At 44.3% G+C, this 26,315-nt stretch overlaps 1 protein-coding gene across 1 annotated transcript in view; it reads right to left on the bottom strand.

Moving 5' to 3' along the window:
- Window positions 1-4,308: 4,308 nt before the first annotated feature.
- The window catches only part of LOC114605943 (V-type proton ATPase subunit S1-like), a 48,000-nt gene continuing 25,993 nt past the window's right edge, over window positions 4,309-26,315 (bottom strand). The window contains exons 7-10 of the mRNA XM_028747663.2: window positions 17,167-17,414; window positions 11,840-11,893; window positions 8,947-9,184; window positions 4,309-6,040 (exon numbers count right to left, since the gene is read on the bottom strand). Of these exons, the coding sequence (XP_028603496.2) occupies window positions 5,831-6,040; window positions 8,947-9,184; window positions 11,840-11,893; window positions 17,167-17,414 (750 nt within the window). The 3' untranslated portion in view covers window positions 4,309-5,830. The remainder of the gene's footprint in view (window positions 6,041-8,946; window positions 9,185-11,839; window positions 11,894-17,166; window positions 17,415-26,315) is intronic.

Here is a 26,315-nt window from a genome sequence, read left to right as displayed (position 1 = left end):
TTACAGTGGTACCTTGGGTTAAGAACTTAATTCGTTCTGGAAACTGTTCTTAACCTGAGGTACCACTTTAGCTAATGGGGCTTCCTGCTGCTGTCACGCCGCTGCCGTACGATTTCTGTTCTCATCCTGAAGCAAATTTCTTAACACGAGGTACTATTTCTGGATTAGCAGAGTCTGTAACCTGAAGTGTCTGTAACCTGAAGCGTTTGTAACCCAAGGTACCACTGTATTATTATTATTATTATTATTATTATTATTATTATTATTACAGTTGTACCTTGGTTGCCAAACGCCTTGGAACTTGTACGTTTTGGTTCCCAAACGATCATAAACCAGAAGTGAGTGTTCCAGTTTTTGAACAATTTTCAGAAGCCGGACATCCGGCGTGGTTTCCACAGCTTCCTTTCCTTTAAGCTGACCCTGCTTATTTGAGTATAGTTTTGAGTATATACAATATAGTTCCTTTTGGGTTTTATGCTACCTTTAATTGTTCTATGCTGATATTAGTTGTAGTTTTTTCTCGCTCTGATTTTACCTAGCCTGGGGAGCTTAGAAACATAAATTGGTTTAATTCCATTCAACTTGCCATTAATGCTTCCCCCAAAAGAATCCTGGCAGTTGTATTTTGGTGAGTCAGCCGGGCTTCTCTTGTTCCAGATCCTTCACACACCTCTCTCTCAGAACTACAGTTCTCAGGATCACCTGGGAAGAGGGAGCAACCATTAAAGAGGTTTACAACTGTGACATAGATGAACTCTTAGTGGGAATTGCACTTTGGGTTGTACCCGACAAAGTCATACGTTTGTGTAGTCATCAGTTCGCACAAGAACATCTGCGGCAGATATTCTCCTTCTCCTCTCCCTCATCTGCTCTAGATGCTTGGGGAAACCTTCAGAAAAGATCTGAGGGACGCACATGGGGAGGAGAGGGAGGGAAAGTTATGTCATGCAAACTGGGCAATTTCACTGGATTCAACCTTTTATATTTCTATCATTGGTGTAAACTGGTCAGAGAACTTGTTTAGGCTGCTGAAATTCATCATCACCAAATGGAAAGAAGCAGAAGTCCCAGCAAAAGAAGAATGGATACAAAAACTTACGGAATATGCAGAAATGGTGACACTCTCCAGAAGAATAAGAAATCAAGATAACAAACTTTTTTTTAAAATAAAAGAATGGAAATGGTTTATTGAATATTCACAGATAAATTGCAAACAGATAAAAACATGGGCAGGATTATTGTAATAACCTGCAGTTTCACGAGAGTATATATTTAAAGTAGATGAATAAATGATCAAATTAAATGAATTTGGATATGCAAAAGATATTTAAAAAAATAACTTTAAGGAGCCGCAGAAAGAAGGGGAAGGAAGTCAATTTTTGAAATGTTAAAATGATTGTAAAATTAATGAAATGTATAAACCTGAAAAGTATAAATAAAAATTAAGAAAAGAAATTCTTCATCATCATCTCTGTTCAGTCATTCAGAAGAATATTGAGAGAATGCACATAGGAGAGTGGTGTGCTATAGATATGTATAGCAAAAGGCCCAATAGCTACTGAATTACTGAACAGAGATGATTATGATGATGAATTTCTTTTTTTTTTCCCTTAAGGGTCTTGCTTAGCCAAATGTATGCATGGGGATGGAATGACTGAATAGCTGGGACATTATCTTCCACTGCAATGTCCCTCCACCCCATTCACATTTATTTAACAAAAATCTGAACAACCGAACAGGGCTTGTTTCTACATTTACTTTAAAAACCCTGGTTCTCCATGTAACTGGTGAGATGTGGTTTTTCCACCTGCACGATTCATTCATTTGAAACTCTTCTATCCTCTCTTTCTACCGACAGTGTTCGCAGAAACTCACAATAAGGTGTGCAAAGCCATGAAAACACAATCAGCTATGATGCTTATGACTTTGTTTTTACACCAGAATTTTCAATATACATTAAGCACAGGTTCAGCATAGACAAAAATGCTAAGGAAAATCGTTAAGGACAAAGCCCAGTCGTGGAAATCTCCATTCAAAAGTTACTTTTATTATGCAGTGAGCAACTAGGATTTGCTTTGTTTAATTACAGGCGCAAGGGGACATTCCTCAGACCCACAGTATGCAAGAAGAACAGTTTCAATCGTTTCCTCCCCAACAATAAAACCTCCCCCTGCAGGCCAATGGGAACTTCTTTTCTAAGCCTCATCATCACAGAAGGGACCCAATTTTTGACAGGATCACAACTAGATAGAGGTTTTAAACTCCCCTCCCCACATACTGCTCCCTCCCATCTGTAATTAAATAAATTAAATTAAATTAAAAACACAGTCGCACGTGACGTATTTAGTGCAATGTGTACCGTACTTTTCGCACCATAGGACGCACTTTTCCCGTCTTAAAAACTAAGGGGAAAAGTCTGGAGCGAATGCAGGAAAAGCCCCCAAGAGCCCCACACAAGCTTCGCGCGGCTCTTGCGGGCTTTTCCCCAAGAGGGAGAAGGGACTGACACCGCCAGTCAGTCCCTTCTCCCTCCTCTAGAAAAGCCTTGCACAACCTCTCCAGCGGGGGGAGGCTGCGCAAGGCTAAAGAGGAAGCCAGGGCAGCGAGTGCGATCCATCCCATTCGCTGCCCTGGCTTCCTCTTTAGACTTGCGTGCCTCTCCAGCCGCAAGAGATCTACCAGAGGTAGATCTTAACCCTTGCCTCACCTGGGAGCTTCTCTGGGCAGGAATTCCCTCAGCTTAAGTGGGGTGGGGGAAGTGTGGCAGGTACCTACCTAGACACTGAAGCCACATGTCTCTCAGATGAAAATTGGGAGTGGGCATTGTGTGAAGTGGCTGTGGATCTCCTGCTGCAGAACTGTCGGACTGTATAGAGTTGGGAGGGCCACCCGAGGGTCATCTAGCCCAGCCCCCTCACAATGTAGGAATCACAGCTAAAGAACACCAGGCAGATGGTCCTCCAACCGCTGCTTAAAAGCCTCCAGTGGTGGAGACCTCAAACACCTTCCGAGGTCATAGAATTGCAGGGTTGGAAGGGAACCCCAGGAGTCATCTAGTCCAGCCCCAGTGGACAGCGGGCGCAATCCATCCCGTTGCGCAAGACTAAAGATGCTGCGCAAGGCTAAAGAGGAAACCGGGGCAGCGAGTGGGATGGATCGCGCTCACTGCCTTGCCTTCTTCTTTAGCCGCGCTGGAGAGGTTTAGCTCCTGGCTGGAGAGGTTGCGCGGCTATGGATCCCGCGCGCTGTCTTGGCTTCTTTGCTCTTTGGGGCTGGTGGGGGAACCCGGGCTTCCCCCGCAGCCCCGAGAAGCTCTGGGAGAAGCAGACAGGCTGCGCGCATAAAAATAATATTTTTTCCTTGATTTCCCCCTCTAAAAACTAGGTGCGTCCTGTGGTCCGGTGCGTCCAATAGAGCGAAAAATACGGTAGTTTATTCTTTATAATAATCAAGTGGGTGGGTGTAATATATGACCAACTTTCTCATGCACAAGCCGTTTAGTAGATGCATAAAGGTAAAGGTAAAGGGACCCCTGACCATTAGGTCCAGTCGTGGCTGACTCTGGGGTTGCGGCGCTCATCTCGCTTTATTGGCCAAGGGAGCCAGCGTACAGCTTCCAGGTCATGTGGCCAGCATGACTAAGCTGCTTCTGGCAAACCAGAGCAGCACACGGAAACGCCGTTTACCTTCCCGCGGGAGCAGTACCTATTTATCTACCTGCACTTTGACGTGCTTTCGAACTGCTAGGTTGGGAGGAGCAGGGACCGAGCAACGGAAGCTCACCCCGTCACGGGGATTCAAACCGCCGACCTTCTGATTGGCAAATCCTAGGCTCTGTGGTTTAACCCACAGCGCCACCCATGTCCCAGTAGATGCATAGCATGCACTAATTATATTCTCTTAGAGCCAAACTAGGCAATATTGTCCGTTCCTTTGTTTAATCTGAGAATCATTTCCCTGTACTTTATCTGATGTAGGTAATGCCTGATTTTTTTTATTTAAAAAAGGCATCCCTATTTATTGAAACATTTTTATCCCACCTTTAAAAATGTCACAAGGATATGGAATTTCTTAATGAAGCTTTATTTAACAAACTGTATCCAAAATAGTATTTTGTTTTTTAATCATTTGTGAAGCTCCTGGCACCACCTACCAGTCTTCTTAAAGTCTGGCAACATCTGTGGCTGTTTTCTGCTTTACCTGAGGGCTTTCATTTAGGCAGTGATTAAAAAAGAAGTAATGAACAGCTGACAGAATAAACACTGCTGCCAAAGCCTCCTGTTTTCAGGAAAAGATTTCATTGCCACAAAAGCTTACACCTTTTATTGATTTCGTCGATGCTTCCTGCTGCATTAATATAGCTGAAGTTCACAGTTCTCCTAAGTACATGCACTATGCATTTAAAGCAGTCTCATATCACATTAAGGTAAAGGCACCCTGGACGGTTAAGACCAGTCAAAGGCAACTATGGTGTTGTGGCGCTCATCTCGCTTTCAGGCCGAGGGAACCGGCATTTGTCTGCAAACAGCTTTTTCAGGTCATGTGGCCAGCATGACTAAACTGCTTCTGGCACAACGAGACACAGTGAGGGAAGCCGGAGTGCACTGAAATGCTGTTTACCTTCCAGCTGCAGTGGTACCTATTTATCTACTTGCACTGGCAAGCTTTCAAACTGCTAGGTTGGCAGAATCTGGGACAAGGCAATGGGAGCTCACCCCGTCACACACATTCAAACCGCCGACCTTCCAATCGGCAAGCCCAAGAGGCTTGGTGGTTTAAACCACAGCACCACCTGTGTCTCTGTTAAACAGATTAGACCACATTAAACAGCCATGGCTTGCCCCACAGAGTCCTAGGAACTGTTATGGGTGCTGAGAATTGATTCTGGGATACAATTCCCAGAATGCCCTGGGAAGAGGGATTGACTGTTAAACCACTCTGAGAATTGTAGCTCTCTGAGGCAAATAACAACTCTCAGACCCTTTACAAACTACAGTCGTACCTTGGTTCACAAACGCCTTGGTACTCAATAGTTTTGGCCCCCAAACGCCGCAAACCCGGATATGTTCCAGTTTGTGAACGTTTTTCAGAAGCCAAATGTCCGACATGGCTTCTGACTGAGTGCAGGAAGCTCCTGCAGCGAATCGGAAGCCACGCCTTGGTTTTTGAATGTTTTCAGAAGTCGAACGGACTTCCGAAATGGATTCTGTTTGAGAACCAAGGTATGACTGCACACCTCTCAGTATTATTTAGCGAAAGCCATGACTGTATAACGTGGTATGATACTGAGATGTTGCACATGGTTAGCCCCGGTGTGAATTAGCTGGTGTAGGAGGGCTTAGCTGGGTTGCAGCCATGACAGAGCTCTCCTGAGTCACAGAGGGTCAGTGCATCAGTTAACAAGAAGTTTGGTGGTTTGAGCCCACCCAGGAATGGGTGTGAGCAGGATTCCGTCATCGCAGGGGGTTGGACTAGATGACCCTGTGGGTCCCTTCCAACTCTACAGTTCTATGATTCGAAGAAGGGTGGGCCTTTAATCCTTTCCCCCTGCCCCATGCTGTGGTCTGATCAGATTTGGAGGCTCTCACCTGCTATTCACAATGGGAGAAAATCTCCAGTTTGATGCTACTGGAACTTTTCTCCCATGGGAAGGAGACGGAAAGGATGTCCATCACTACAATGGAGAAAAGGATTAGAGTAGCACCCCCCATCATGCCATGGACCTGATCCAGTTTGGATGTGCTGCAGCTGGCGATGATGATGATGATGATGATGAAGATGAAGATGGCTTCCACAGCAGGGCCCAACCACGTGACAAATGTCACACCTGCTATTCTCCTTGCGGGACTGACAGAGGTTGATCTTTGGGGTCATCAAACCTATTGTTGGTTGTGAGGTTCACAATCATGTGGATCCCAAAGGTCAGGATCAGTAATAAGACTAGCGAGGAGACCAAACCCATCCAAATTCCAGGGGTGAAGAAGGTTGTGCAGTCACTGGCATAGGAAAATTTGTGGCCTTCAACGCTAAACGCTTGAATCTGCAAAAGAGAAGGAGGGGGGAGAGGATTGAGCTGCCAGGAATCTGTACTTTATGTCCTATGTCCGCTCGCAATGTGTTCATTAACCACACGCCCATCTTGTTTGTTGAAGCATAGGGAAAATGTAAGTTAAAACGATGGAAAATCAAGGGGTATTCTAAGGATACAGCCCTGGGGAGAACAGCAAAGCAACATCCATTAACTTCTGCACATAGACATTGCTAGGCCACCTTCACGTAGCTAAAAAACTTTTCTTCCACCAAAAACAAAACAAAAAAGCCCCGCAGAGTGATAGTTCAAGCTGCCCTTTGAACCCAGCTCCGTTGATTTTCTAAAGGTCTCATCTATCTGAGGAAGACTCCTTAGGACAATGCCTGAGGCTGAACTTGGAATCTGACACAAAGTTGGGGGTCTCCCACTGAGCTAAGGCCCCTCTCAAACAGGGGTAGGAAATAAGCAAGCTGAGTGTTTACTCACAGCTTAGCAACTCTGTTTTCATTTTGTGTGTTGGGGGGGGGGGAAGCCTGTATATTTAGGCCGTGGTTACATTTGCACCATCATTTCATTTCGTTGCCTGCTTTCTCTCATACCATCCACATTTCTCCAGTGAAAATAGGGATGTTCTATTCAATAGTAATAGTAATTAATTAAATAAATAAGGTAAAGGGTAAAGGACCCCTGGACAGTTAAGTCCAGTCAGAGGCGACCATGGGGTTGTGGCGCTCATCTGGCTTTCAGGCTGAGGGAGCCATTGTTTGTCCACAGACAGCTTTCTGGGTCATGACTAAACCGCTTCTGGAGCAACGGGACACTGTGATGGAAACCAGAGCGCATGGAAATGCCGTTTACCTTCCTGCCACGGCGGGTACCTATTCTCTACTCGCACTGGTGTGCTTTCGAACTGCTAGGTTGGCAGAAGCTGAGACAGAGCAATATGAGCTCACTCCGTCATATGGATCCGAACCGCTGACCTTCCAATCAGCAAGCTCAAGAGGCTCTGTGGTTTAGACCACAGCCCCACCCACTCCCTTTATTCTAAAAACATAACAAAGCATTAAACATTTTTTAAAAGCTTCCCTATACCTTCTAAAGGTTGTATCTCCTTGGCTCTGGAGTCGCATAACTCCATACCCTCCAACATTTCTCAAATGAAAATAGGGACGTCCTAAGGAAAAGTGGAGGGACATGGGTGGCGCTGTGAGTTAAACCACAGAGCCTAGGACCTCCTGATCAGAAGATCGGCGATTCGAATCCCCGTGATGGGGTTAGCTCCCGTTGGTTGGTCCCTGCTCCTGCCAACCTAGCAGTTCGAAAGCATGTCAAAGTGCAAGTAGATAAATAGGTACCGCTCTGGTGGGAAGGTAAACAGCGTTTCCGTGCGCTGCTCTGGTTCACCAGAAGCGGCTCAGTCATGCTGGCCACATGACCCGAAAGCTGTACGCCGGCTCCCTTGGCCAATAAAGTGAGATGAGCGCCGCAACCCCAGAGTCGGTCACGACTGGACCTAATGGTCAGGGGTCCCTTTACCTTTAAGGAAAAGCGAGACATTTTGGGATCTAATAAAAATCTGGTGCAGCTTCTGTAAATCCAGGACTGTTCATGGAAAATGGAGGGTCTGTTCTTTTCAGGCTTCAGGCAAAAGTTGCAAAGGGAAGACACACATTATCTGGCTGGATGGATGGCTGACAAAATGGTGAGGTTGCATAATGTTGTTATGGCTCCCACAGAGCATTGAGTGACTATGAAATAATACAGACTCGATACCGTTCTCGGTGCCAAAGTGCTTGAAGCATGTAACAAGGCTTTGATGTTGCTAAAGCACTTTAGCTGAAACAGACTGAGGAGGCTAAAGGTAGGAAGACAATGTTTGCAGGGTACAGCATTATTGATCTTTTTTAAAGAATAAAATAAACCTGCAACACGCCAGTCTGAGATGTCTCTTCTGAAGTTTCGGTCTGGAAGTTTGACTGTCTCAAAGTGCCTTTCTAGTTTTTAAAAATACCTATTGTAATTTCTTGGCAATATCCTTGCTTATATTTTGCCACAGCAGTGGTAGGGGGCAGTTGTCTTCCACTCATAAAATAAAGATGTGCCACCTCACATCCTGTTGCTGACAAGCAACAAAAGCCTATAAAACAATATTCTCTTTTTGTCTGTAACTCACTGAAGATTTTTCAAGGTCTTTATAAAAGAATTCCGGCTTGTGCCATCACCTTTCTAGAATCTCAAGCGGGGAGCTCACCCCAAGTACTTTTAAGTTGACAAAGATTATGGCTTTTCATGTATATTGGATATACTCTATTACTAAGCCATGATTCACACATCATTCCTTTGCAAAATTGACCCCATTCACTGAAGTGGCAAAATACCATCTTTTTCCATGTATAAGACAATCTTTTTTGCTTATTTTTATTTTTAGTCCTATACATGGAAAAATACGTTCCAGAGCTTCAGCTGCTCGTTCTGCAAATTTGGGGGGGGGGGACTCAACAAGTTTGGGTGATATTGGGTGTTTAAAATATTCATTTCTTAATTTAGGGTTCAAAAATAGGGGTTGTCTTATACATGGGGACGTCTTATACATGAAAAAATACAGTATAATTTGTTTAGTTGTTTGACTGGATAAAAAATGGATAATGATTGGTGTTGGTCTGTTGCTTTCTATGGATAGCTTTCTGGAGAATCTTCTTTTTTCCTTGTTCTCCCCATTTATAGGCTGCCCCAACCCTGTCAATCCTTCATCTTCACATTACTGAAGAGCTCACTGGGGATCCAAGAAAGGGTGTTGGTTAAAATTTTCTCTTAGGGTTGAAGGGGAAAGTAAGTGGTGAGACAGACCTTTCAGAAACTCCGACAGCAAACTAATAGCTGTTAGAATTGCCTCTGAAACTGCACTGTGTACTCACCTGGAACTCAGAGATGACAACCTGCCACTCTTTCGCTGCAGCATTGCTGGGAGTCAATGTTGCCCCATAATGGTCGCTTGTTCCCACCAGCTGGCAATGGAATGAATACTCCGCAGGACCAGAGATGGAAGGGGCAGTAAATATAGCCGTTTCCTTGTTGTCTTGTTGAATGTGAACAAAATCTAAAGTGAACCACTCTCGAGCAGAGCCTACGTACTTCTTGTTGGTCATCAAAAAACTAGAGAAAGGAGAAACATAGAATGCATCGATTCATTCTGCTGTGGCATCTTTTCCTTTAGGAATTACCGGGTGGCCGTGAGATAGGATTAAGCAGGCGCATTTGGGTTTAAGAGATGTCTCTTCAAACATGCCATTCGGCTTAGCAGCGAAAATGAGACCCCCAAGGTTGTCTCGCGTGCCGCAGCAAATGAAGGATACAAGGGTGGAGTTCAGTGGTACATACTGTGATATACTCGCAGAGAGGCTACAGAATTTCTGGGTTTGAGCCTTCTGCTGACGGGCAATGGAGAGAAGGGAACAAGCTGATTCTCTTTGAGAAGAAGAGAAGAGGCTTCAGTTCCTTAAGGAAAGGGGCCATGTGTGAATACGGATAAATTCATTGAAAAGCCATTGCGGCGAGCACAAGAAAGCATGTGCATGAGGCGGGAGTGTGCCTCTAAACACTGAACCAAACATGAGAGGAAAATACTTATGCACTCCCTTTATAAGCCTGCAAGAACTGAAGCACAATTTGGGCCTTGCCATGTGATTCCCATTTCCCGTCTCCTATCCTGCAGCTTCACAACAACAACAACAACAACAACAACAACAACAACAACAACAACTTTATTATTTGTATCCTGCCCATCTGGCTGGGTGGTGGTGGTAATAATGATGATGATGATGTTGTTGTTGATGATGATGATGATGATGATAATGATGCAAAGGCCTTAGGTTCAGTTCCAGGCACCTCTAGTAAAAGGTTCAGGTAAGAGATGCTGCGAAAGCCCTTTGCCTTCAGATCCTGGATAGGCACTGCCAGTCAGAGCAGACAATAGTTGGATAAATGAACAAATAGTCTGATTTACTATAAGGCAACTTCCTTTGTTTTTAAGACATGCAACACTGGTTGCATGATTCATTTGGCGTTGCATTTCTCCCCTTCTCTGTCTTTGTTTGTTTGTTTGTTTGTTTGTTTGTTTGTTTCAACTGGCTTGATGAGATTGTATGCAATAAAGCACAATCCACCAACTGTTTTGAAATTATCAGGGTCTATACCAAATCAAGAAATGGGATGATCTTAACAAGTTTATCTTCACAGAAAACAGAGGAGCATATACTGTATGTTAAATGTGAAGGGAATAACTTGACTGAGCACCTAGGGGCAGGTATTGCTTCCCCACCCCACCCTGGCCAGCAGACTGGAAGCCTAGGTAGCTAGAGCAGATTTGTAATAAATAACACAATAATCATGTTTTCCAGCTTAGTGGGGCCTGTTTACAGCTCATGATACTTTTTGCAATGTGAGTTCTACAATGGACAAGCTCTCCTGTCTGTCAGCAGAGGGTTATTTTTTTTACTTATTTTCCCCAGGATCGTATTGTGTTGATTACAAGTCTTTCATTTGGCCCGGTGCCTGAGGCTATTCTAGTGGAAGAGGCTGTGATACGGCATTGCTTACTTTGGTGAACCATTCGCTGCCCGGTTAATAGCACTCTGAACCGCAGTGAGGAAAGATTTAAGCTTTTTAATTTGCAATCATCTCCATTTTATTCTATTTACTCATACCCGAGATGGTCTTTATTACTTGTTACAAATTTCCAGCCAGACATTCTAGTTTGACCTCAATCCCAAACTGTCTTTTCCCTGAAGTACCGTATAATCCATTTGCTAAGGCACCTTATGAGGAAGTTGAAGACCCAGGACACGTAGCGGCACTAACGTCAAGTGAACTACATCCTTATTCAGAGTGATTATGCTGGCTTTGGGTAATAATAATAATAATAATAATAATAATAATAATAATAATAATAATTTTATTTATTATACCCCGTCCATCTGGTTAGGTTTTTCTAGCCACTCTGAGCAGCTTCTAACACATATAAAAACATAAGAAAACATCAGACATTAAAGAATTTTCAATATGGGGCTGCCTTCAGATCTCTTCTAAAAGTTGTACAGTGATACCTTGGGTTAAGAACTTAATTCATTCCGGAGGTTCATTTTTAACCTGAAACTGTTCTTAACCTGAGGTACCACTTTAGCTAATGGGGCCTCTCACTGCCGCCACGCAATTTCTTTTCTCATCCTGAGGTAAAGTTCTTAACCCGAGGTACTATTTCTGGGTTAGCGGAGTCTGTAACCTGAAGCGTCTGTAATCTGAAGCGTCAGTAACCTGAGGTACCATTGTATACAGTTATTTATCTCCTTGACATCCAATGGGAGTGCGCCACTGACAAGAAGGCCCTCTGCCTGGTTCCCTGTAACTTCACTTCTCACAGTGAGTGAACTGCCAGAAGACCCTCAATGCTGGACCTCAGTGTCCTGGCTGAATGATGGGGGTGGAGATGCTCCTTCAGGTATACAAGGCATTTGTTTGTACGCTACATCACCTGGCTCCGTTGCAGAAATACTCACCCAGCAGGTGCTCCTCACAGCCTTGTTTCCATGTTTCCACAACCGGTACAATGATATTTGGACTAATCATCACAAGTTTTAATCATGAATAAAACTTGAATACAAGCAATAGTGGGTAGACTATCGCGATTAGTTTCTGTTTGCCTGGGATTTTGTAGACTTGTGGGGAGATAAGAGGACGTCTCATTCTGTAAGTGGAAAGCACCTTGACATTCATTAAAAAAAATTGTATAAGTAAATTAATTCATAAACATACCTGATTTCCAGACTCTCAATGCCCTTCACTGGGTTGCTGTATCTTAACGACAACCTGACAAGGGGGTCGGGGAGGAGGGAGAGATGCAAGAAAATGTTACATCATATAATTTTCATATGAACCTTTTTCATTATCATTTTTTAAAAATAGGATCACATCTAAATTGGTAGGTAAAGACAAAGAGATGGCGGAACAGAAAATATTGCAGAGCAGAAAGCTGTTTCCTTATCTCCCTTTCAAACAAAAGGGGGAATATATTGAAGACCTTGATCTATGGAGTTATTTACAACTCACTTAAATTTAAGTGGTGGCAAGGATTCCCTGCAACGACACCTTACAATGAAATTATTGCCTCGTGTAATGTTAATGGGAGTTTTGATCGTGGTGGTGGTTGTGGGGACCAAGACAGTTGAATAAAATGAGGGCACAGGCAAGGAGAGAGCGCGGCCGTAAGAGAAGACATGTGGATGAATAGAAGTCATGCATAATTATTCTCTTGGAAAGGAACAATGAAAGGAAGACAAAAGAAGCAGCTATATGTTGGCACAATTCTCTTTTTTGCACCTCATGCATACATACAAGCTGAACTGCTTATTAGCTTTCTTCTTCTTTTCCATGAAAATAATGGATCTGGACACAAATCTGACTTGATGAGAAAGTCAGAACACCTACAGTATTTTTTGCTCTGAAATAGCAGCTCTCTGGGAGGAGATATCGTATTTTTAACTCCGTAAGACGCACTTTTTCCCTCCTAAAAAGCAAGGGGAAATGTGTGTGCGTCTTATGGAGCGAATGCAGGGGGGAGGCAGGCGGGGAAAGCCCCAAGAGCCACACACAAGCTTCGTGCGGCTCTTGCGGGCTTTTCCCCAGGAGGGAGAAGGGACTGACTGGCCGCATCAGTCCCTTCCCCCACTTCGTAGAAAAGCCCACAGGAGCCACGCACCCTTTAAAGAGCGTGCGGCTCCTGCGGGCTTTTCTACGAGGTGGGAGAAGGGACTGACGCAGCCAGTCAGTCCCTTCTCCCTCCTCAGGGAAAAGCCCCCAAGAGCAGCACTCTCTTTAAAGGGTGTGTGGCTCCTGTGGGCTTTTGTGGGAGGTGAGGGCTTCTGACGGGCTGCCCTTCTCCCTCCTCGAGGAAAAGCCCCCAAGAGCCACACACACACTCCACGCGGCTTGTGAAAGGGAGCGCTGAGCAGAGCCTGGGATGCATACAGGCTCTGCTCAGCGCTCCCTTTAAATATATATTTTTCTTGAATTCCCCCTCTAGAAACTAGGTGTGCCTTATGATCAGGTGTGCCTTATGGAGCGAAAAAATGCGGTATGTGCTGCGAAGGGAAAGTACCCTGTGTGTTTGAAGTACACGCTCCTCTTTATTCGCTAGGGAAATGCTGCTTGTTTCAATGGGAAATGACAGGCCTGGGCCAATGTAATGCAAAGCCTCCCTGACGCAAGAGAAAAATTCAGATGAATACACACACACACACACACACACACACACACACACACACACACGGGGGTTCACAGGGATCTGTGATTTAGCTGCACACCCTACCACTGGCATGCCTGATAGCCACACCCTCCACTATCTGCGCATGGAACGCAAGGAATGGCTTGCTGGCTGTGTTTGGTTTGAGGAGTGACAAGCTGTGGTGGCCCAAGATTTGTTTGTTGTTGCTGTTGTTGTTGTTGTTTAATCGTTTAGTCGTGTCTGACTCTTTGTGACCCCATGGACCAGAGCATGCCAGGCACTTCTGTCTTCCACTGCCTCCCGCAGTTTAGTCAAACTCATGCTGGTAGCTTCGAGAACACTGTCCAACCATCTCGTCCTCTGTCATCCTCTTCTCCTTGTGCCCTCCATCTTTCCCAACATCAGGGTCTTTTCCAGGGAGTCTTATCTTCTCATGAGGTGGCCTAAGTATTGGAGTCTCAGCTTCAGGATCTGTCCTTCCAGTGAGCACTCAGGGCTGATTTCCTTAAGAATGGATAGGTTTGATCTTCTTGCAGTCCATGGGACTCTCAAGAGTCTCCTCCAGCACCATAATTCAAAAGAATCAATTCTTCAGTGATCAGCCTTCTTTATGGTCCAGCTCTCACTCCCGTACATCACTACTGGGAAAACCATAGCTTTAACTATACGGACATTTGTTGGCAAGGTGATGTCTCTGCTTTTTAAGATGCTGTCTAGGTTTGTCATTGCTTTTCTCCCAAGGGCCCAAGATTTAAGGCATGGTATTTCTTGGCTGATGGGATGCGGGTGGCGCTGTGGGTAAAAGCCTCAGCGCCTAGGGCTTGCCGATCGAAAGGTCGGCGGTTCGAATCCCTGTGGCGGGGTGCACTCCCGTCGCTCGGTCCCAGCGCCTGTCAACCTAGCAGTTCGAAAGCACCCCCGGGTGCAAGTAGATAAATAGGGACCGCTTACCAGCGGGAAGGTAAATGGTGTTCCGGGTGCTACGCTGGCTCGCCAGATGCAGCTTTGTCACGCTGGCCACGTGACCCGGAAGTGTCTTCGGACAGCGCTGGCCCCCGGCCTCTTGAGTGAGATGGGCGCACAATCCCAGAGTCTGTCAAGACTGGCCCGTATGGGCAGGGGTACCTTTACCTTTACCTTTATTTCTTGGCTGAACCAAGAGGAATGGGTAGTCCGTGTACAGATTTCTTTGCGCAATTGGCTCTTGCACTGATATGAATAAGGACAGGGGCATAGCATCGGGAGGGCCAGGGGGTTGTAGCCTCAGGCACATGGCTTTGAGAGGGCGTGAGTCAGGTACCCCCCCACAGGGTTCTCTGTGAGGAGAACCAGAGCTTATAGGGTTAATAGCTCAGAGTGTGCGTCCTGGGGTGTGTGCCCACATACGGGGATTTTGTCTGCTTTGTTATGTGAGATTACTTTCGACAGAGAGAGCCAGCATGTTGCTGTGTTCTCCCGGATTACTGATTAATTTCTGCTGTAAATAAACGCTTCTTAGATTAGGAAAGAAGCTGCGTACAGTCTTTTCTGCATGCTTGAAATATCTCACTGTGCGCAGTCTCTGCTAAACGCTGGGACAACACTGAGTCACAGTGGAAGCGTACCAGACGTTGAATTTCACAATCCCTGCCCTGCCTGCCACTGGGGGTCTCTGGGCCCCAGAGCCCAGTCTTGCTGCTGCACCCCTGGCCCACATCAGTCAGTCAGGTTCCCTCTGCGCTGGTGGGCAGGCGGCAGCGCAGCGTGGCCCCAAGAACCCTCCGTGCCCCACGCCCGCCTGACAGTGGCAGCGGCTAGGGTTTGGATGGTTCAGCAGGTTTTGTTCACCCTCCACATCCAGCCCCTGGACCCACCTGGTGCACTCACGTGCCCCGGGCACCAGTAAAGGACGCAACGCCACTGAATAAGGATCACAATTCATACAAAAGTTTAGACGTGTATCAGAATGTATGTGGAATTCTGGTTTTGGTTTCAAAAAGCTCAGAATACGAGGTGCCACATTTTAGAGGATGACGACGTTTGGGGTACCAAATCCAGATCAACAAAATGAAGCCAACATTGACAAAGGTGTCATTCCTACAGTGTTTTGATATATATGGATGGGAGTTATTGTTTCTGTTTGTTATTATGGTATGAATTTTTGTGTTTTTATATTGCAAAGCGCCCTGTGATCTTTGGATGAAGGGTGGTATAGAAATAAATAAATATTAATGATACATAGGAATGGCGTAGGAATACATAGGATACTGACATAGGTGAGTATCTGCATACAGCCTTTCCACACATACCAAGTGTGAGAATGATGGGAGAGGTACAGACAATGGCCTGAGCACCCCTATTGCAGCATCCCATTAGGTCAGACCACCTGCGGTCAGGGGGGTTGGATAAATCTTCTCCCCATCAAAACCGTGCCCTATTTATTTGTTCCCATAGAGGCGAACAACAGCTGTTTACTACATAGAAATATTGCAAGCCAGGCCATTGGTCCATCGAGTTCAGAATTGTCTTCACCAACTGGGAGTTGCTCTCCAGGAGCAGATTTTATTCCCAGCCCTACTTGGAAACTGAACCTGGGACTTTCTGCATACAAACCAGGTGCTCCTCCCTTCTTTTTCCAGACCCTTTTATGGAAATGAATGCCTTATGCATTATGGAACACTGGAGGAGACATAATAATTTTCTGAGTATTTCAGAATTATTCTCCCCCCAAAATACATTGTTTCCTTTTCCTTTTCCTATAATCCAGATGGTTTCTCCTGCTTCTATTGTGCTTTGCATGTTCCTCATGAACTGGCAAAACCAATGAGAGACTAGGCTCTTTCCAGTCCTACAGCTTGTAGTTCCATTTGTAACCAAAATGGAAAACAATTAATTCAACTTGTAAATATTGTCCGAATAAACTGTGCTTTAAATGTAACAAAGATGGTCATTTAATGGCAAATCAAGTTATACATAATATATACTATGTTTCTAATGTAGGAAAAGTGACTTTTGATCTGTAAAATATTGAAAAACTATCATCTCCTCCCAAAATTCTGTTTCTCTTGAAAACCGAACAGGGGGGGAAATCCGTTAGGTAAAGGTAAAGGGACCCCTGACCATTAGGTCCAGTCGTGGCTGACTCTGGGGTTGCAACGCTCATCTCACTTTATTGGCCAAGGGAGCCGGCGTATAGTTTCCGGGTCATGTGGCCAGCATGACTAAGCTGCTTCTGGCGAGCCAGAGCAGCACACAGAAACGCCGTTTACCTTCCCGCCGGAGTGGTACCTATTTATCTACTTGCACTTTGATGTGCTTTCGAACTGCTAGGTTGGCAGGAGCAGGGACCGAGCAATGGGAGCTCACCCCATCGCAGGGATTCAAACCGCAACCTTCTGATCAGCAAGTCCTAGGCTCTGTGGTTTAACCCACAGCGCCACCCACATCCCTAAAAATCCATTAACTGTAAGTTTTATATCTTTAGGCTGTACCAAAAAGGTCTACATCTTAATGAGCAAGGCTGGCTGTCAGTGGGCTGAAAAAGGTATTTGCTGGGGAAAGCTTGTCCATCTCTAATTTTTAGCAAGTTGACAGCCTCAGTTCTCCAGCTGCAAAGTAGTTAATAGCCTACTTCGTAGAGTAAGTTAATAAGCAGGCTTGTAAAGCATTTTGGACACTTAAAATGCATAAGAATAGAGATAACCAAAGCTATGCGAGCTATGCAATTTCATGACTGTACCTTAATCTGATCTTTCTAGGACTTTGATTTCAAGTCTTGGCTAAGCTAAATGGTAATGCTATCTGGGACAAAAAAAAAAAATCAGCTTCATCAGTCAATGTACCATGAAAGACAATTAGTAGTGAAAGTCAGGCTACTCACGTGGCATTGGTCCCCGAACAAGTGGAATTGCTGGTATCCACTTCATGAGATTCAAATGTGCGATGGGTTAGATTCATGACAGTGCCATCGGCTGTAAAGTTTAAATCTGTGGCATAAAAAAGGATGCACGTGGCATTGGGGCCTGTTCCATTGGTTACATTTATTGGGGCATACAGATTAGCTTCTTGTTTTTCAACAGACATTAGGTGCCTTCTGCTCTGCCATGCTACATCAGGTCCCACTGGTACCTAAAAGAAGAAGAAGAAGAAGAAGAAGAGTTTGGATTTGATATCCCGCTTTATCACTGCCCAAAGGAGTCTCAAAGCGGCTAACATTCTCCTTTCCCTTCCTCCCCGACAACAAACACTCTGTGAGGTTAGTGAGGCTGAGAGACTTCAGAGGAGTGTGACTAGCCCAAGGTCACCCAGCAGCTGCATGTGGAGGAGCGGAGAAGCAAACCCGGTTCCCCAGATTACGAGTCTACCGCTCTTGAGCACTACACCACACTCTAGAGAATTCTGCAGATTATTTCAGCAGAAAGCAAAACCTTGAGGTGAAACATCGATACTGAGTCAAAGCTGGTGGTTCACATGCTGAACGCATTGCTCTGCTTTCCTTTGGACCACATCAGCAAGGCCAAAGGGGGGGGGGGTATTGTCATCTGGGCAGCCCAGGACCTCCATACGCACTGCCCAGACTTGTGCGCCAGGGAGGTCACTTTGGTGCTATTAACACAGCAGTTTTTCACCCCTGCAGGTGCACTGCATTGTCTCTCGAGACAGACGGGTGCCAACAACAACAGTTGCAACTATTATTGCCAGAGTGTGGTATCTGAAGGAAGAAAAAGTTCCCTTTAAGAAAGCAATATATCGCAAAGAAAAGCGTTTCACTTTTTAATTAAAAAAATTAATCTCTCTTCTTCCTCCCAAAGTGTAGCCGTTTTATTTCACACAAGGAAAAGGTTATGAAGACTAAATTATACTGTGTTTAATCAATTGTCTGTATGTTAAGGGACACTGGGGCTAGCACGTTGTCTGGGGAGAATTGTAATGCTAATAACAGAAATAAGATTTTGTAGGAGGAACTGATGACTGAGCTATGGGGAATACTTTGATTTTGGAGAAAGAATAAAGTCAAGAACAGATTTTCAGGAATCCAAAAGCTGCGCCACAACTCCTCTAGCAAAGTTTAGCCAGAAGTATCCCACCCTTCAATAAAACAATTAAACATAAAATAATTACATGAAACTTCTTATTGAATTATATGGTATGCAAAAGTGAAGTGAGTAGCCACCTAACCAGATTAAAATAAGATCCCTGGCAAATGTGTGAATGCATATGATAACACATTTAAATTTCTGCAATAGCTAACACTGAGTAATCCTGGCTGAGTACGAAGAGTCTGGTTAAATAGCTACCCAGATAAGAGAATGAGAGCAAGTTTTAACACAACTTTTCCTTGAGCACAGGTATAACCTAAGGGAACAAATCATTCGAAAAAGTGAAAGCTGTGCGGATTATGCAGGAAGTATCAATAAGCAGGAGATTAAATTCTTGGCTATTTCTGCTAAGGGCACTTTCCTGCCAAATCCAAGTGTTTTGCATCCCTACACAAACTTTTTCTCCTTAAATTTTCTGATTGGCTGCAGCAGAGAGGAGGATAGAGGAATCCATCTTGTGAAAGCTACTCACATCTTTAGGAGTGATGTTCACAATACTTAGCACAACGTCCTATAGTATGTGTGTGAGAGTGGTTGATTCGAAGTCAGGGAGAGAGTTTGGTGGTTATGTGGCCACTCCAACTGGATATGCAATACCGAGATGACTGTTTCTTGCTATTTGAACCTATCCAGATAAAATAATGCCCGCTCAAGGAATTTTGCTGCCTAAAGCAGAATGTACCTGGCACCTTTCTATGGGAAAAGTCTTGCTGCACCATTCAGACTCCAAGTCTTGTCTTTATTTATCCCCTTCCTTTCTAAGGCTGCAATCCTGTGCACATTTCCCAATTGCACTTGGTGAGATTGACACCTGACTAAATCTATATAGGATTGCTCTGGGAATCTTTCGCTCATGCCCTCCCCTCATGTTTTTTCAGGGGGGTGGACCCCCTCAATGTTCAGTGGGTGTTCAGTTCTGCTCCTTGGCTCCTTGTGACATCACATGACATCATGAGCATGATGTCAGGATGTCGTGTTGGGGCCCCTCAAGCAACTGGAGAAGATGGCAGCTCTGTTCACGTCATTGCTGAATCGTTTTCAGTGCGTGTGGTGATTAGGTACCCAAACTAGAGGTTCCAGGCGCAGTTCTGCATGTTCTTCACTATGTCAAACTAGGAAAATCATCGTTTCGCAGAGTAACACATAAGCGGTACTTCTTTGCCATCTTCATTACTGCTGTGCTGGCAATCAGTAATTTTGATTTCACAAAAACAAGGCAGACAATGGTAGACTGAAACTTATTTTCAAAGCACAGTATGACAATAATCAAGGCTTAATCTTCTTTTTGATTTGTGCTATTTGATTACGAAGGGATAAATGCAGCCTCTCGGGCAAACTTTTGATTAACTAGCGGTGCTGGCTGGAATCCCACACACAAGCTGCTCACTGAAGTTAGCAGAATTTAAGCTGCACAACATATCATGGCTGCAGTTTTCAACATGCTTCTTCAGAAGAGGAGGACACCAATGCACACAGATCTGGTAAACTTTATATCAGCTGTGGGGAATGTCCATCCTGCAAGCCTAATTAACCGTGCCAGACTTTATGATTACTCCCAAGAGGCCATTTTGACCATGCCACAGACACCTGCCCTACACCTAACATCTAATAAATTAATAATAATAATAATAATAATAATTTATTTATACCCCGCCCAACTGCCTGGGTTTCCCCAGCCACTCTGGGCAGCTCCCAACAGAATATTAAAATACAATAGTTCATCAAACATCAAAAGCTTCCCTAAACAGGGCTGCCTTCAGATATCTTCTAAAAGTCTGGTAGTCGTACATGTATATGATCATATATGATCAACTATCAGCCGATCATCCAGACTTCTGTGCACAGTGCTATGCAAAAACAAGTCATCAGGTGTCATGGTGACCTCAGGTGATAGACAGGTGGGTAGGTCAAACACGACTCCAGGGAGTGGAGGAGCGAAGGCTCTAGTCAGATCCGGTTCCCTACAGCTGCAGTATACAATGGCTCTTCTAGAACAATCCGGCTGTTGCACAAAACTACTAACACCATTTGAAAGCCACAATAAAGATGCTGCTGCTGCTCAAACATGAGTTATCTTCAGCAAATTTAGGAGCAAACATTTCTGGGGGAAGGGAATAATAACTTTGAGAGGCAATCATTTTAGTCATTATGGTCACAGGGAAGGAAAGGCTTAACCCATACACTATGGTTCTGATGGGGCCTTCCTGTGGCTGCAAAATACAGAAATGAAATGCAGTCATTTTGGGAACGTTTTTCCCCACTCCATATGCATCACTTCCTCAAAGAGTTTGGGAGCAGGTAGAAAGAAAGAAAGAAAGAAAGAAAGAAAGAAAGAAAGAAAGAAAGAAAGAAGAAAGAAAGAAAAGCTAGGATTTACCTGCAGATCTAGGGAGGGGTGCTCTCTCTGTCTATAAACCCACCCCTGCTTTCTTCATAGGCAGGTAAACCCAATGCATCTCAATACTGAAGCCCCATTTGACAACTAGTGAGGATGATTAGCATTATTTTGCAAAAGCAAGAAAAAGAATTTTATTTCATGCAGCACTCTGAAATGCTACGAAGTAGGCATGGGTTACTTTGTCGATTTAAGTTTCTCTCGGCTTCTTTTTTCCAATCCTAAATTCACTTCCATATCTGTTTGCAATTTTTAAATTATTATTATTCCTCAGGAAAAATCACCAGCATTATAGTGCATCCCCCCCCCGATATACAATTTTTTACAAAACAATTTCCCTAATTATATGCCCTTTTTATTAATATATACATGTTTATGTCAACATGCAGAGGGCCAGGAGGCCAGCTGGGCCGTCTCCTTCTAGCCGTCCGCTGCGAAGACCCACCGGCCTCTGCTCCGACGTAAATCAGCAACCCGGGCTTCAAAGCCAGGGCACACTATCAGCAGATCGAACTGCGCACACAGAATAGGCGTGAGGCTTGTGAAAGCATACTATAACTACGGATTTATTAATCATAAATCAGGACAAAGAAACATGTCATCTCTCTCTCTCTCTTCGTCTTCTCGAGAGACCAGGAAAAGCAAAAGCTATACACACAACGGAAGTTCCCAGCAAGCTGTGCTGGAATGTAAACAGACATGTGACACGCAACAGTTCCACACGCCTGCTCCTTAAGGTGGAATAGAAATCTCAACAGCTTACCCTAGTGGGATTTTGTACACATTACTAGGCTGGAAAAAGGAACTACAAAGTTCATGGAACTGAGTATGTTGAAGGATTGTGCTTTGTGTTTCATTTCAGAAAGTGTAAATTTTGTAGGCTCACCTTTAAATGCAAACCGAACTGGATCTGTCTTCTACCCCTACTATGAAGCCTTCATTTTAAATGCTACATCCCTTTAGAGAATTTTGTCCTTTAAGAAATGTGGAGGGAGATTCTTTTATTTCATCACATGTTAAATCAATGGCTATGCATTCTTGGTGCTATCTTTTTCTTTTTCTTTGCTGTTGAGATCAGATGAAATCATGATGATACAGGAATTGATGATACACTAATTTCTGGTTTCTATTCTGAGGGTCAATGAAGACACAATATTCACAGAGTGAGCAATAAAATGCAAAAATTAACAAGAGGGAGAATTTTATGGCATAGTTTATATCTTTCTTTCTTTTTAGTGGTTCCTTGAGTTTTGATAAAGGGGCAACAGTTATAACACCTTAAGTGGGATAGCCATTTCCGAGCTTGGGAGGAGAGGGGGTTGCGGGCTACCCCCTCCCACACACGCGGGGGCTGGCCTTTTGCCCCTGCAAGAACAGGGAATCCCCGGGCGTGCCTTCGACCCTGCCCGCCAATCGGCGGGCTGGGGAGGTGGGGCCTAGCCTATTTAAGGCCAGGCATGCCCGGGGACCGCCCTCTTTCCCCTTTCCAGCTGAACGGTTTTCCCATCCCACCCACCCTTTAGGCTTAGCTAGCTATGACCTTGCTATGGACTCCGGTTGGTCGCCGCAAGGGGCCTGGTAGGAATTTTTCCAATTTGGCGCACTTCTAGCCTTTTGGTTTTTTCGCCTACCTCGTAGCAAACGTCACAACTTCCGTGGTATTGGCGGTTAGGCATTGGCAGGGGTAATTGTTATGCAAATGAATGGGGGGAAGGAAGCGCCATCACCTTCCCCCAATGAAAAGGATAGTCCGGTAGAGGACTCCGGGGGGCGTTGCCTTGTCCAAAACCTAGGGAGGTGAGGGCCTCTGGCACGCCCCCGAGCGGTGACACCCGTGGGATCTTAGTTGGCGTACTTCAACAGGACTCCCACGGCTTGTGGATAACCCTTCCCAGTCTCCATGCTGGGTAGTCGATCGGAACCAATGCCTAAGGCCAATACCTTTCAATTCTGTAATCAATAAAGTTGTGGCCTTTTTATGCCCATTAACCTTAAATAATGTGTCCAGTGTCTTCATTTCACATGGGGGAGGGAACTTGCCACGCAAATTAAAATTGAGAGAGGGCATAGTTAAAGATGGCCAAATTATATGTAGCCTATCTTTCAAAGACTGGAGATTGTCAGAATAAATGGAATGACAACTGGAGATTTATACGTTACAAAACCTTTCAAAACATTTCACAAAAGAACATGTCTTTTCAGGCCTATTGGCAGCTTTGCACAGGAGTGAAAAATATGGGCAACAAAAGCATGTGGGGGGAAAAGTCTCTGACTTAGTTCCATGGAAACTGATGTTAATACCTACTCATCTCTCTGCATATAATTATTGGATGTTACTTGGAGCTAGCTGAAAGCAAAAACTAGGGGATGGGAGTTAATGTCTTTGAAATATATGCAGAAAATCAAGAACTGCCGTGCACTACTAGACATGTGCCCCCATGACATTGTCTGGGGGTTATAGGTGGATAGGTGATTTAATAGGTAACCAGAAAATGAAATATAGCACTAAATTCTGCTAAAAGAATGCCTCTGCAAAGCATTGTATATGAAAGGGCTTTTTAAAATTTTCTGTAAAAAATAAACATTGCCAAAACAAGAACAGTTAGGAAATGAGAAAGGCTGGAAGTGGAAATGAGGAGGGATATTGGCTGATAATTTTTATATGACGATTTTTGAACACGAGGACATGTCACCACATTAGAGTTGGGGAAGAAATTTGATTCTGTTCATATTTAAAGGTAAACTTACCAAGTCTGCATTTTCTGAAACAATTTGCAATTCGAAACACACATATAGCCTTCAAAATTATTATCCGAATGCGAAACACTTATCTGAATTTTGCAATGCTGTTCTCCAGCCAAGTAATGTGTAGGAAAGTGCATATGCTATGGTAAAGTGTGTACATAAATGGTAGTTAAAAATGGCATACAAAAGGGCAATATGTATTTAGAGGAAATTGGTTTGCAAAAATGTGTATATTTGGGGAAATTGCATGCAAAAATGTGTACAGTAGGAGAAATTCACACGAAAATGCTGGTGAATGTTCATGAGATCTTTTTCCTTCCAAAACAAAAACTGCAAGCTGATACAGAAACGTGGAGAAGTGAAGGTTAGAAAAAGGAGAAACTGGGAGATATTGACCTATTCACCAATCCCTACTTATATTGCATAAGCAACTGGCTCCTTCCCATAAGAGACGGGAAGAAACGGGAAGTGGCTTGGCATTGTGTCTGATTCAGGAATCATGGTTTGCTGTTCTCCCAACAAACCATGATCTGGAGCCAAGACTTGTTTTGGGCTTGTAACTGATTGTTGTTGGTTAAAGTGAAACAAATCAAAACCAGTGGTTTTGGATATAAGACTAATCCAGGGATCAGGTTTGTTTCCTCCTTGCACCAGTGGAAAGAAGTAAAATATCCCAGATAAGTTAACTGTGGCTTACTGTGGTGAGGGAACTGAACAGCTAAAACAGAGAGAGGGATATGTCTTCCGGGGAGTTACTTGCAATTTCCTTTTGCTTAGCCAAACAGAATGCAAAGTTTGTCTTCTTATTCCTACAAGCTACCTCTTTGTACCGTTAAAATCAACAGCCGAACCTGAAGAGCATTCAAAATATGAAAGAAAATAATAATTAAAGATTGATATCTCCCTTCAAAAAAATGTGCGTATGGTCTTAAAGCTAACAATATGCAGCCTTAAAAACTCCAGATTCTGCGGAAGATACCCTTTTATAAAAAGATTGTTGCATGGAAAGACATGATTGGCGTTGCAATGTATAGGAATCAGCATTTAGGCGAGAGCGCACATCCATAAAAGCAGAGGACTTGAGCCACAAGGAAATGAAATCGCAGCAGTCTGTATGGATCAACGAGCCAGGAGGATGCTGGCGAGCATTAGATTAGAGCCTATTCACAAGAAGAAAGTAGAGAAAATTGAGGCAGTGGTTGCATTTACAAGTGCACAGCAGGCAGCGTATTTTCAAAACAGGATTCAGCTTAACTTGTTGAAACTGGAAGGGGCTCTTTGACTTTTCACAAAGATGAAATGAAACTTTCAGGAAATGTGCTCCTTCTGAAAAATGCACTCTTTCACATTCATGGATGACTTTGAGCACAGCCGGTAACAAATCATTAGATGCCTCTCTGGCTAACGCTATGGCTTGTACATGCTTTGCAACTGTGTAAAGCTGCAAAAAATAACTGCTGCAGTAATAAATGAGTGCGACTTTTCTCAGGTGGGGTATCTGGGAAGTACATCCTTTCACCCATGCCTACACATAGTGCCTCTCATCACTTCCTTGAAAACAGAATTTTGTGTGGTATTGAGGGAAAGCTCATGCTTTATACCCTGGGGGGGGGGTTGTGGGGGAAGCATGGTTTGTGTCAACAACTTTGGTGACCTGAGTCTAAGCTTGTTTATGCAGAAGAAAGTTCTGCTGCCTCCAACAAGGCCTATTCATGAGCCAGCGTGCTCAAGATTTTAATCTTGGCGTGCAGAAAGCATGATGACTTTTCCAAGCAATTTTGCATTGTGAGAATGTCATCTTTGTCTACAGGTGATCGAATTGTTATTTAATATGTGAACACCTCACAATAATGATGCCCTTTCAGCTCCTGGCTGCAGAGTTTTGTTCCACCATGCGTCATGAGGCAATGCCATCATTTTCTTTTCAATACTGGAATCCGGAGGCATTCCAGTCTGGGTTTTTCTTGTTCTGCATGCTTATTATGAGCTGGCCAAACAACCACGTACTATTCTTTCAGGAATACCTTGCAACCTGGTTCAGACAACCATGTACATTCACAGTGGAATCACAGTGGCAGCCCCAGCCCCCAATGGATTGAGGGTGAATTTGACAAGACAGAAATACTGTTTGGGTGGCAGGTATGGGGGACTCCTTGGTTCTGATGGGGTAACTGTTCCCCTGAAGGACCAGGTGCGCAACCTGGGAGTCATTTTAGACTCAGAGCTGTCCAGAGAGGCAAAGGTCAATTCTTGTGTCCACAGAAGCTGTCTACCAGTTCCAAGGAAGCTTTCTACCAGCCTGCCTGCAGACTGTTTCGTCAGAGGGGTGCATGCTCTGGTTATCATCCGCTTGCACTACTGCAATGTGCAATGTCCTTTGAAGGTGGCCCGGAAACTACAATTAATCCAGCATGTGTCAGCTAGACTGGTAACTAGGAGTGACTGCCAGGACCATATAACACTGGTCCTAAAGGATCTTCACTGGCTCCTAGTACGTTTCTGAGCACAATTCAAATAGTTGCTGCTGACCTTTTCAGCCCTCAGGCTAGTATACCTGAAGGCATGTCTCCACCACCATCATTCAGCTCGGACACTGAGGTCCAGCTCCAAAGGTCTTCTCGCAGTTCCCTCACTGTGAGAAGTGAAGTTACAGCAAACCAGGCAGAGGGCCTTCTCATCAGTGGTGTCCACCCTGTGGAACACCCTCCCATCAGATGTCAAGGAGATAAAGAACCACACTACTTTTAGAAGACATCTGAAGGCAGCCCGGTATCGGGAAATTTTTAATGT

The sequence above is a fragment of the Podarcis muralis genome, chromosome 10, assembly GCF_964188315.1.
Source record: "Podarcis muralis chromosome 10, rPodMur119.hap1.1, whole genome shotgun sequence".
Classification (NCBI taxonomy): Eukaryota; Metazoa; Chordata; class Lepidosauria; order Squamata; family Lacertidae; genus Podarcis; species Podarcis muralis.
This window is presented reverse-complemented; position numbering and strand designations above follow the sequence as displayed.